General features: G+C 39.6%; 1 protein-coding gene across 3 annotated transcripts in view; it reads left to right on the top strand.

Moving 5' to 3' along the window:
• The window catches only part of RAD18 (RAD18 E3 ubiquitin protein ligase), a 257,812-nt gene that overhangs the window by 131,020 nt on the left and 114,582 nt on the right, over nt 1-12,210 (top strand). The window contains exons 1-3 of one of the 3 annotated variants that reach the window (XM_087431392.1): nt 696-720; nt 1,703-1,882; nt 5,036-5,117. The exons of 1 other annotated variant lie outside the window; for it this stretch is intronic. In XM_087431392.1, coding sequence (XP_087287518.1) covers nt 1,880-1,882; nt 5,036-5,117 — 85 coding nt within the window. In that variant the 5' untranslated portion in view covers nt 696-720; nt 1,703-1,879. Of the gene's footprint in view, nt 1-602; nt 721-1,702; nt 1,883-5,035; nt 5,118-12,210 lie in introns of those variants that run through there. One more of the 3 variants, XM_004442198.3, reaches the window with a different exon arrangement.

Genomic DNA, 12,210 nt, shown 5'->3' with positions numbered 1-12,210 from the left:
TCTGGAAGGCTACACAAAGTTAAGGTGGTTATCTCTAAAGAAAAGGAATAACTTTAAGTTAAAATTTTAAATTCATAAAAGAAAGAGCTCCCATTTGAAGTCCCGAGGCCCTATTTGTAGTCTGGTCAGTGACACCGCGTGAGGCAATGACAGCCTATTCACGTTTTTGAGCCAAAGCTTCCTCCTGTGTAAACCAGCAATAATACCTACCTCCTTGTGCTGTGATAGGGTGAGATGAAATAACATATATGAAATCCCCTGTTCAGGGCAAGGATAGATCACTAGAGCAATCAGGGAGGGTGACTCGAAGAAGGAGGCATGAGTCTAGACTTTGAAAGATTTGGCAAGGCCTGGATTTAGTTTGATTCCTGGTTGTCTTCTCCAATATTCAACAGTCATTTATTTATTAAAGGTCTGGTATGAAACCGGAAGCGGGCTTTTTAACTACTCACCTCTTGTCGCGAGCTGCCAAGCAGCAGCCTGGCGCGTGCGCAGTGAGAGCATCTTTGGCTGAGCTCCGCCCACGTACTACAACTCCCGGCAGGCTCTGCGCACGGTTTTGGCGCGTCGCGGAATACTGACGTAGCTCAGTAGCGCGGGGAATTTCGAGTGGAAGTGGAGCGCGAGAGGCCAGTGGTTGGCGGACCCCCAGCCTCCGTAGGAGAGACCATGGACTCCGTAGTTGAGCCTCGGTGGCCTCCAGGCCTGGCAGTCATGAAAGTGAGTGCTTCGGGGAGGTTGGGGGCGCCCGGGTGTCCGCGGGAGGCCTGCCCCGCCTTGAGGAGGAGAAGGGAGGAGGCGCGAGCAGGGAGCTGGGCCAGGGTACCCGGCTCTGCTCTGCCGCTTGCCGACTGCGTGGCTCTGCGCCTCAGTTTCCTCCCCTGAGAAGTAACAGGGACAGGCCTCGGTCCCTTACGTGAGTTGAAGTTGGCCGTCGTATGGAACCGGGTATTCTGCGGTTCAGCCACAACCATAACACTGATCTCGAGAAAAACAGTTATTCTCAACAATGAGAATGACAATGACAACTAATCCTTCCTGAGGGCTTGCTATCTGCCAAGCATTATGTAAACTCTCGTAGTATGTTGGTTGAGATTTCCCAAAGTGACACCAGACGTGATTTTGGGTGGACCCTGCATCAAATAACATTTATTTAATCGCCTAGCGAAGCAGGTAGTCTCCTTTACATTCTCTTTGGTTTCTTCTAATTACACTCAGGAAGCCTAGCGCTGGTTTGTCCTAACTCCTCCCTAATGTCTCCTAACTCCTAACAGTTGTGCATCTCTCTTTTAAACAAAGAGATCAGGACTCAGGCTCAGCACTAGCCTTTCATTTCATTGAATTATTTCACTTAAATAACACATTTTTGTGGCTACTTTGTTTTTAGCAGGGCATATCAGTTTCCATTTACATTAGTGGTGATCCCTGGATTCCTGCTAGGTTTAGTCAAGAGCGAATACCCTTTGCTGTGCTACCTAAGAATCAGTTGCTTGGTTTTGCTCCTGCTCGGTGATTATTTCAGTTTGTGGCTGTGGGCAAGATCGCGTTCTCGTTTTGTTCCTCAGTTTTGTAAACTTGGGGATTATGGTACCTGTCCCACTGACTCGTAAGGCTGATTTTGAGAGTCAAGTAAGGGGACTTGAGAGAGGTTAAAGTAAGTATAAGGCCTTGTTTGTCCTTCTGACATCAGTGTCATCTACAGTGTTTGGGGACTTGAGATATCCCCATGGTGAAAAGCTGACATTGTGGAAGGATCCACGAAAGCTGTAGTTTTGAAGTTGTGGTGGCCTTGGCACCAAGCTGCAATGGAGAAGAGCATAGATTTGAGTTCCAGTGCTCCTGGGTTAAATCTGGTCTCTGCCTCTTATTTAACCGTGTGATGGTGAGTTACTTACTTAATCTCTCTGAGCTTGAATTTCCTCAACTCTAAACCTGAGACAAAAATAAACAGTTTATAGGGTTGGTTAAATGAATTGATGTATCTGGATAGGGATCCTATTTGGCTTTTTTCATTGTGCATAACTGAGTGCCTGGCACATAGTGGATGCTCAGAAATTGTTTGCTAGTTGATTCAAGGTGTCTGGAAGGTAGTAAGCATTCAATTATATATCTTTATTGTTATTATTAGCCCTTCACGTGTTAAGTGTTTCTCCCCTCCTTTGTATTTGTTGTTGTGAAGACTGAATTGGATAAAGGAAGTGAAAGCTCTGTAACTTGTAAAGCACCTGCTTTGTAGATTTAAGCATATTTTACATATTTGTATATTCCATATGTTCTTTAGAGGCACGTTCCACATCTCCTCTGGTTTTAGTATGTCACCACAGCACTTAATACAGGGACAGCACCAGAGAGTGTTCAGTGATGGAGTTGATTGAGCCCATATTAGAATCATGGAATCTTAAGGTTGGAAAGCCAGCTCCCTCCAGTATTTTAATCCCTTTTATAGCATATCTGCCAATTTCTCATCTAGCTTTTGCTTGAACTCTTCCACGGATGAAGAACTACCTGCTCCTGGAAGTAGCTCTGTTTGAAGTTCTTTCTTATGTTGAATAGAAATCTGACTCCTGAATCCTTGGTTCCAGACCTAGGATCCATGGAAAGACTTTGGTATCTGAAATTATTTATAAAATTTTTGTCTATGTGTATGTTTTTCTGAGAAGAGAGTCCATAGTTTTCATCCATTTTTCAAAAGGATCTGTGACCCAAAAAACTTAAGAACCTTTCCTCTAATTATTTAGTCTTTCCACCCGTTCCCCACTTCCCCTTTTTACTTTGTCTCTCTAAGTTAAAGAAATCCTGGGCAAATCCACTTGACCGCTCTCTATTCAGGCTATTTTTTTTTTTTGGTTGAGGCACACGTGGTATGCATGTTACTGGCTTGAAATGGCATGACTAGAAATTTATACAGGCTTGTTACAACTCATTTGATGTGGTGTCACCTTCCCCAAATTTTGCTCAGCAGATCTATCAGAGCCACTCCTCCGGAAGAGGATGGTTATGTAGAAGCAAGTTCAACAGAGTCGAGGCCAGGGCTCTGGCTTCCAGCCCTGCCTCTGCTCTTAACTGGTCTTCAACACAATCCAGCTTTTTGTGTCAGTGCTGGCTTACCATCCAAAATAATGGAAGATTTTGGCATTTTAATGTTTATTTCTCTAGTTTTATTGTAACAAAAATTTCTATTTTTGACAGATTATAAATGTAGCATGTGTGTATAGTAGAAAAACATAAAAATTCAGAGTAAGATAAAGGGGAAAATGAAAATTACCCATCATCCTGCCATCCAGAGATAACCACTGTTTAACGTTTTCTATTTTCCTTTAGTTTTTCTTGTGTGTGCCTTGTGCACACACATACCTGCAATGTGTATATGCATTTAAAATTTGGGGTCACTTTGGAGTCAATTTCTTGAGTTTGAGCCAGCCACTTATAAGCTCTGTAGGCTTCATCTATAAAACTGGGATACAGATGCTATAGACTTCCTAAGATTGTTATGAGATTAAACTGTATAGTTCTATTATTATGCATTATTGTCGTAGATTTGTTCTCTGATTTTTTAAAGTTTCCTTTAAAACATAAACATTTTCCCATGGCATTAATTATTCTTTGAAAGCATGTTTTTTTTTTTTTAATGACTATGTAATATTTCATTATATGGACTATTGGTGACATTAGTCGTTTTTGTTGTATTTTAAAAATTTAAGTAATATACCCACATGGTTCAAAAAATACGTGAAATGAAAAGTAAAAGTCTACCTCCCAACTTGTCCCTCATCTATCCAGTTTCCTGACCCTTGTAACCATTATTTATTACTTTCTCAAGTATCCTTTCAGAATTTTTTTTTATATAAACGATAAAAATAGAATACATTCTTATTTCCCCCTCCCTTTTTAACAAAAGGTAGCATACCATATGTACATCCTTTTTTCAGCTATCTTGGTAATCTTTCCATATCAGTGCATAAGAGAGCTCCCTCTTTTCTTTTTTTGTCTCTTACATATCTGCTCAGTAGTCTATTGAATGGAATAGCATTTTTTTTTCTTTTTTTTTTGTGAGGAGATCAGCCCTGTGCTAACATCCGCCAATCCTCCTCTTTTTTTGCTGAGGAAGACGGCCCTGGGCTAACATCTGTGCCCATCTTCCTCCACTTTATATGGGACGCCGCCACAGCATGGCTTGCCAAGCAGTGCGTCAGTGTGCGCCCGGGATCCGAACCAGCGAACCCCGGGCCGCCGCAGCGGAGCGCGCGCACTTAACCGCTTGCGCCACCGGGCCGGCCCCTGGAATAGCATTTTATTTTAAAAGGTTTAGAAGATTTTAGGTTGTGAGAATAGATTCTTTCCTGTTTGGACTGCATTCCGGGTTGACACACATCTATCTGACTTTCCAGGTGGCCTACTTCTTCACCTCCCTCTGCTGTCCCTGGCCCCAGCTCTGGCCAGGGCTTCCTCATTTGGCTCCACCGTGTCGGAACCTATAGTACTGTGTAGAAAGCACTGGACTGACCGCCAGTAGGGAGACGGGAAGTTTACTTCTGGCATGACTCATGCTCAATGTGTGTGCCTGCTTTAGATACAAGTCTGCTCATTTGTGAAGTAAGGGTTTTAACTAGATAATTTCTAATGTTTGGCTTTGGTATTCTCTGATTTGGTTCTTAACCTCTGTGGTGACTGTAGGATTGGGGTCTGAAGAGGAGGATGCTTGGAGTAAGAGCTGGAAACACATGGAAAGTGGAGCAGGAATAGAGTAGCGTTTTTGTGAAGGGTCGACCATATGAACAGGAATCTGTACAGTGTCAGCTTTGTCTGTTCAGAGCATTTTGGGTAACCTGAGATTTGAATGTGTAGGTCACATGGGGAGGTTTTTCTCTGTTTCTCAAGATCTACTGCAGTTTATGTGGAGTTCGCTTTTGAGTTTGTGTCTTTGACAAAGGAGTATTACTAAATTATTTTTTTAGGGTATAGAGAAGGAGTTCTGTGGCAGACGTTCCAATCTTGGTGTCTTTTTGATAGCTGTATATGCATTTTTGCATTTCAGACAATAGATGATTTGCTGCGGTGTGGAATTTGCTTTGAATATTTCAACATTGCGATGATGATTCCTCAGTGTTCACATAACTGTAAGTATTGTTTCCGTGAGTTAGTAAAAATGTATTTTTCTTTTTCTTTTACGTAAGGTAGTGTTAACACCAAAGATAAGTACACATATATGTTTCTCACCTTTAGCTCCTCTATCTTGAAGTTTTTGGATCTTTTCCGTCACCTCCCTCTTGAATATTGAATTTTTTTAAGACTCCTGTATTTTCTACCACCTCCCTCTGATATTTTGATGCCTTTTGTAACATTTATGGCAATAAAGATTTTGGTTATGATATATGGTTCATTTGCCGTGCACTTTTAGATGTTAAATTTCGGAATTTTTGTTTTTAACAGAATAACAGATAGGTGGTTCAACCAAGTAGTGTAGAATTTCAAAGTTTAAAAATCCCAGTGGGAGAATTCTACCAGTGAAGAGCATTACCGACAGTTTTATCACTTAACTTGCTGTGTGATGCACTTAACTTGCTGTGTGATGCTGGAAAGGCTCAGATATTGAAATATGCTTGTATGAGTCTAGTGTATAAGTATGTTTTATACTGTAGTTTGAAGTATTTAGCACATAGGGGTGACTTGTCATTTTTCAGGAGCTGGCTTATGGATGATCCAGGTTCATGATTTTTCTTGCCCTCTATTCTCGAGTTGACTTGTCTTGGAAAGTTAAAAAAAAAACAAGTTAGGTTTAAAAAATGATTTTAGTGGATAGTAGTAGGTTGGGTGAAAAAGTTCCTATAGAGAGACATCATGAGAGGATGGCAATTGTAGCAACACAGGCGTTAGAGATATACTTAGGCTTGACTCTTCACTCCCTGCTTACTAGGTGGGTGAGTTTGCAAATGCCCAACATTTCTTCAAAAGTAAAAATCTGGTAAGTAATTTCTACCTTAGAAAATGATTGTGAGGGGCCGGCCCGGTGGCGCAGGCGGTTAAGTGCGCGCGCTCCGCTGCCGTGGCCCAGGGTTTGCGGTTCGGATCCCGGGCGCGCACCGATGCACTGCGTGGCAAGCCATGCTGTGGCGGTGTCCCACAAAAAGTGGAGGAAGATGGGCATGGATGTTAGTTAGCCCAGGGCCAGTCTTCTTCAGCAAAAAGAAGAGGATTGGCAGATGTTAGCTCAGGGCTCATTTTCCTCACAAAAAAAAAAAAAAGAGAAAATGATTGTGACAATTATATGCAGAGCCTGGTGTCTGGCACATTATAGGCTCTGAATAAATGTTAGTTTCCTTCTAGGTCAGATTCACATTAGTAACCAAGATAAGTTTTGGAGATTGTTTCTAAATATATGTTAAAAACATCTTTTTTAGGTATAATTTACATACAGTAAACTGCATCCATTTTAAGTGCACAGTAAAGTGTACAAGTGTCGTGAGTTTTGACAAATGTATATACCTTGTAACCACTACAGTTAACATAGTGAACATTTCTGTCACCTGTAGAGTTTTCCCCATCTCAGTCAGTATGGCCCCAGGGAATCATGTGTGAGTTTGTTTCTGGATTCTTTTTTGTGTTCCATTGATCTATATGTCTATCCTTGTGCCAGTACCACACTGTCTTACTTACTGTAGCTTTGTAGTAAGTCTTGAAGTCAGGCATTGTAAGTTTTCCAACTTTGTTTTTCTTTATCAAAATTATTTTGGTTCTTTTAGGATTTATGCATTTTATGTGCTTTTCCATATAAATTTTAGAATCGGATTGTCAATTTCTGCAAAAAAGCCTGCTGGGGTGTTTGTTGGGATTGCACTGAATCTAAAGATCAATCTGGGGAGAACTGACATCTTCACAGTGTTGAATCTTCAATATAGGAACATGGTATATTCCTCCATTCTTTAGCTTTTCTTTTAATTTCTCTCCACAATGCTGTTTATAGTTTTCCGTGCACAGACCTTGCATGTAGAAATACAGTTTTTTATGTTGACCTTTTATCTTGTGATCTTGCTAAATTCACTTTTAAATTTCAGCATCTTTTTTGTTGAGTCCTTAGGAATTTTTACATACACAATCATGTCATCTGTGAATAAAGACATTTTTACTTCTTCCTTTCTAATCTGTGTGCCTTGTATTTCTTCTTGGTACACAGGCTAGTATCTTTAGTACAATGTAAATAGAAGTAGTGTGGGTGGATGTCCTTTTCTTGTTCCCGATTTTACAGGGGAAGCATTCAGCCTTTTAAGTATGAGCTTAACTATAAGTTTTATCATATTCTTAATACATTTTCATAAATTTATCAAGTTGAGGCTGTTCTTCTATGCTCTTAATTAGCTGAGAAGTTTTCTTAAAATCACGAATGGGTGTTGAATTTTGTCAAGTTTGTTTTCTGCATCTATGGAGATGCTCATATTATTTACTTCCTTTATTTTATAATATGATTAATTACATTGATTGATTTTTAAATATTAAAACAATGTTGACTTCCTTTCAGGAAATTTGTCGATTTAATCTAAGCTGTTGAGTTTATTGGCATAGAGTTTTTAAATACTATTTCATGTCTGGAGGATCTGTGGTGATGTCCCCTTTTATTCATGTGCTGGAAATGTGTGTTTTCTCTTTTTTCGTTGATTGATCTAGCTAGAGGCTTATTAATTTTATTGCTCTTTTCAAAGAACCAGCTTTTGGTTCATTGTTTTCTATATTTAACCTTTTTTATGTTTCATTGATTTATACTCTTTTTTTTGGGGGGAGGGGAGAGGGAGGAAGATTAACCCTGAGCTAACATCTGATGCCAATCCTCCTCTTTTTGCTGAGGAAGATTGGCCCTGGACTAACATCCATGCCCATCTTCCTCTACTTTATATGGGACACCGCTGCAGCATGCTTGACAAATGGTACATCAGTCTGCGCCCAGGATCCGAACCTGCGAACCCCGGGCTGCTGAAGCGGAGCACGCGAACTTAACTGCTGTGCCACCGGGCTGGCCCCGATTTACACTCTTTTATCTTTATTGTTTCCTTTCTTTTACTTATTTGAGTATAATTTGCTTTTATATTTCTAGCTTCTTAAGGTAAAAGCTGAGACCATTGACATTAGACCTTTCTTCTTTTTTTTTTTTTTTTTTTTTTAAAGATTTTATTTATTTATTTTTCCCCCAAAGCCCTAGTAGACAGCCGTCTGTCATAGCTGCACATCCTTCTAGTTGCTGTATGTGGGACGCGGCCCCAGCATGGCGGGAGAAGCGGTGCGTCTCTGCGCGCCGGGGATCCGAACCCCGGCCGCCAGCAGCGGAGCGCGAGCACTTAACCGCTAAGCCATAGGGCCAGCCCATCTTCTTCTTTTTTTTTTTATAATTTTATTTATTTATTTATTTTTCCCCCAAAGCCCCAGTAGATAGTTGTATGTCACAGCTTCACGTCCTTCTAGTTGCTGTCTGTGGGACGCAGCCGCAGCACGGCCGGAGAAGCAGTGCGTTGGTGCGCACCCAGGATCCAAACCCGGGCCGCCAGCAGCAGAGCGCGCACACTTAACTGCTAAGCCATGGGGCCGGCCCTCTTCTTTTCTAATATAAGCATTTAAAGTTATAAATTTCCCTCTAAGTGTTTCTTTAGCTGCATCTCACAAATTTTGATATGTGTGTCTTCGTTTTTATTTAATTTAAAATATATTCTAATGCCTTTTGTGATTTCTTCTTTGACCTATGAGTTATTTAGAAATCTGCTGTTTAATTTCCAAATATTTGGGAGTTTTCCTGATATCTTCATATTGCTAGTGGCTAATTTAATTATGTTCTGGTCAGAGAACTTAATCTGTTTGATTTCAGTTCTTTAAAATTGTCTGAGACTTGTTTTATGGCCCAGTATAGGTCTTTCTTGGTTGTTTCATGTATACTTGAAAAGAATATCTATTCTGCTGTAGTTGGGTGAGGTGTTCTATCATTGTTATTTAGGTCAAGTTGGTTGATAGTGCTCTTTAAGTCTTCTATATTTCTGTTGGTTCTCTATTATTTTATCAATATGGAGAGAGGAATGTTGAAATCTCCGACTATAATTGTAGATTTGTCTGTTTTTCTTTCACTTTTATCAGTTTTTGCTTTGTGTATTTTGAAGCACTTTTATTAAGTGCGTACACATTCGTGAGTATTTTGTCTACCTGATGAATTGACTGTTCTCATGAAGTGTCCTTCTTTATCCCTGGTAATATTCCTTCTTCTGAGGTCTACTTTTTTCTGGTATTAATGTAGCCACTCCCACTTATTTAAGATTAGTGTTTATATAGTTTTATCTTTTTCCATCCTTTTACATCTAACTTACCTGTGTCTTGATATTTAAATTGAGGTTTTTTAGACAGCTTATATTTAGATCTTGCCCTTTAATCCAGTCTGACAATATCTATTTTTACTTGGAATATTTAGACCTATATTATTTAATACAGTAGCTGCTAGCCACATGTGGCTGTTTATGCTTTAATTAAAGTGAATTAAAGTTAAATAAAATTAAAACTTTGGTTTCTCAGCTGCATTAGCCACATTTCAAGTGCTGAATAGCCCCAGGTGGCTAGTGGCTACCGTATCAGACAGTGCAGATATAGAACATTTCCATCATTGCAGAAAGTTAATTATTGATAAAGCTGGATTTAGATGAACTACCTTGCTTTTTGTTTTTATTTGTCCATCTATTATTTCCTCTCTTCCTGCCTTTTTAAAAAAATAATTGAACACTTTTTAAAGTATTAAATCTTTTTCACAAGTGACTTATTAGTTCTACCTTTTTATTTTATTATTTTAGTGATTGTTTATTTATTTATTTTGTGAGATCAGCCCTGTGCTAACATCTGCCAATCCTCCTTGTTTTTTTTTTTTTGCTGAGGAAGACTGGCCCTGGGTTAACATTTGTGCCCATCTTCCTCCACTTTATGTGGGATGCCGCCACAGCATGGCTTGACAAGCAGTGCGTTGGTGCGCACCCGGGATCCGAACTGGCAAACCCCGGGCTGCCGCAGTGGAGCACACGCACTTAACCGCTAAGCCACGGGGCTGGCCCTCATCCAGTGAAGTTTTCATTGCAGTTATTGTGTTGGTCATCTCTAGAAACTTCATTTTTAAAATATCTTCCATTTCTTTCCTCATTAGGTTTATGTGTAACCTAATGTGTAGGTGTGTGTATTTTAATCCTTGGATATATTGAACATATTTTTAATAGCCGGTTTACCTCCCTATCTGTTAATCCATTATCTCTGTCATTTCTGAGTCTGTATCTGTTGATTGATTTTTTTCCCCCTCCTGGTTATAGACCACATTTTTAATTAATTAATTTATTTTTTAGTGGGGAAGATTGGCCCTGAGCTAACATCTGTTGCCAGTCTTCCTCTTTTTTGCTTGAGGAAGATTGTCCCTTAGCTAACCTCTGTGCCGGTCTTCCTCTGTTTTATATGTGGGTTGCTGCCACAGCTTGACCTGATGAGCGATGTGTAGATCTGTGCCTGGGATCTGAACCTATGAACCCCAGGCTGCTGAAGCAGAGCATGTGAACTTAACCACTATGCCACTGGGCCAGCCCCTATAGACCACATTTTCTTGTTTTTTACACGTCTGGTAATTTTTGATTGGACGCTTGCCACTGTAGTGTTTACATTTTTGAGAGTCTAGATTTCGTTATATACTTTATTGGAGTGTTGGGCTTTGTTATTGGCAGGCAGTTAAGTTACTTGCCTGTCAGATTGATCCTGTCAAGTTTTGTTTTTAAGGTTTGTTAGGGTGGGTCTAGAATAGCCTTTTCTATAGGGCATTTTTTGGGAGGGGTGGTAAAAAACACATAATGTGAAATCTACCCTGTTAACAAATTTTTAAGTGTACAGTATAGTATTGTTAACTGTATGTGCGTTGTATAGCAGATCTTGAGAACTTTTTCATCTTGCATGACTGAAATTCTATACCCATTGCAGAGCAACTCCCCATTCCTCCCAACCCCCACCCCTGGCAACAACCATTCTATTTTCTGCTTCTGTGAGTTTGACTAGATACCTCATATAAGTGGAATCAGGCAGTGTTTGACCTTCTGTGATTGGCTTGTTTCATTTAGCTTAGTATCCTCAAGGTTCATCCATGTTGTAGCATACGACAGGATTTCCTTCTTTTTTAAGGCTGAATAATACTCCATTGTATGTACATATCGCATTTTCCTTATCCATTCATGTGTTGGTGGACACTTGGGTTGCTCCCACCTTTTGGCTGTTGTGAATAATGCTGCTAGGAACACGAGAGTGCAAATATCTCTTTGAGATCCTGCTTTCAGTTCTTTTGGATAAATACTTAGAAGTGGGATTGTTGGATCATATAGCAATTCTATTTTTAAGTTTTTGTGGACCTCCATAGTGTTTTCCTTAGTGACTACACCATTTTTCATTCCCATCAACAGTGAACAAGTGTTATAATTTCTCCACATTGTCACCAACACTTGGTCATTTTCCATTTTTTTGGTAATGGCTATCTTAACAGGTGTCAGGTGGTATCTCACGTGGTTTTGATTCACATTTCTTGAATGATTAGTGATGTTGAGCATCTTTTCATATACCTGTTGGCCATTTGTATGTCTTTGGAGAAATGTCTGTTCAACTCCTTTGCCCGTTTTTAATCAGGTTATTATTTTTTTTGTTCCTGAGTTACAGGTGTTCCTTACATGTTTTGGATATTAACTTTTTATCAGATACATGGTTTGAAAATATTTTCTTCTATTTTATAGGTTGTTTTTTATTCTGTTGATTGTTTCCTTTACTGTGCATAAGCTTTTTAGTTTGATGAAATCTCACTTGTCTGTTTTTGCTTTTGTTGCCTGACCTTTCAGTATTATATCCAGGAAATCACTCCCAAGACTAATGTTATGATGCTTTCTCTCTGTGTTTTGTCCTAGGAGCTTTATAGTTTTAAGTCTTCATTCTTTTGCATGTGGAAATCCAGTTTTCCCAACATCTTTAGTTGAAGAGACTGCCCTTTCACCAGTGTGTACTCTTGGCATCCTTGTCAAAGATCATTTGACTTTATATGTGTGGGTTTATTTCTCTGTTCTCTCTACTGTTCTATTGGTTTGTATTTCTGTCTTTATGCCCATAGCATACTTTTTTGATTACTGTACCTTTGTAATATGCTTTAAAGTCTGGAAATGTGAGGTCTCCAGCTTTGTTTGCCTTTCA

The sequence above is a fragment of the Ceratotherium simum genome, chromosome 5, assembly GCF_057802395.1.
Source record: "Ceratotherium simum simum isolate JZ-2026a chromosome 5, ASM5780239v1, whole genome shotgun sequence".
Taxonomy (NCBI): domain Eukaryota; kingdom Metazoa; phylum Chordata; class Mammalia; order Perissodactyla; family Rhinocerotidae; genus Ceratotherium; species Ceratotherium simum.
This window is presented reverse-complemented; position numbering and strand designations above follow the sequence as displayed.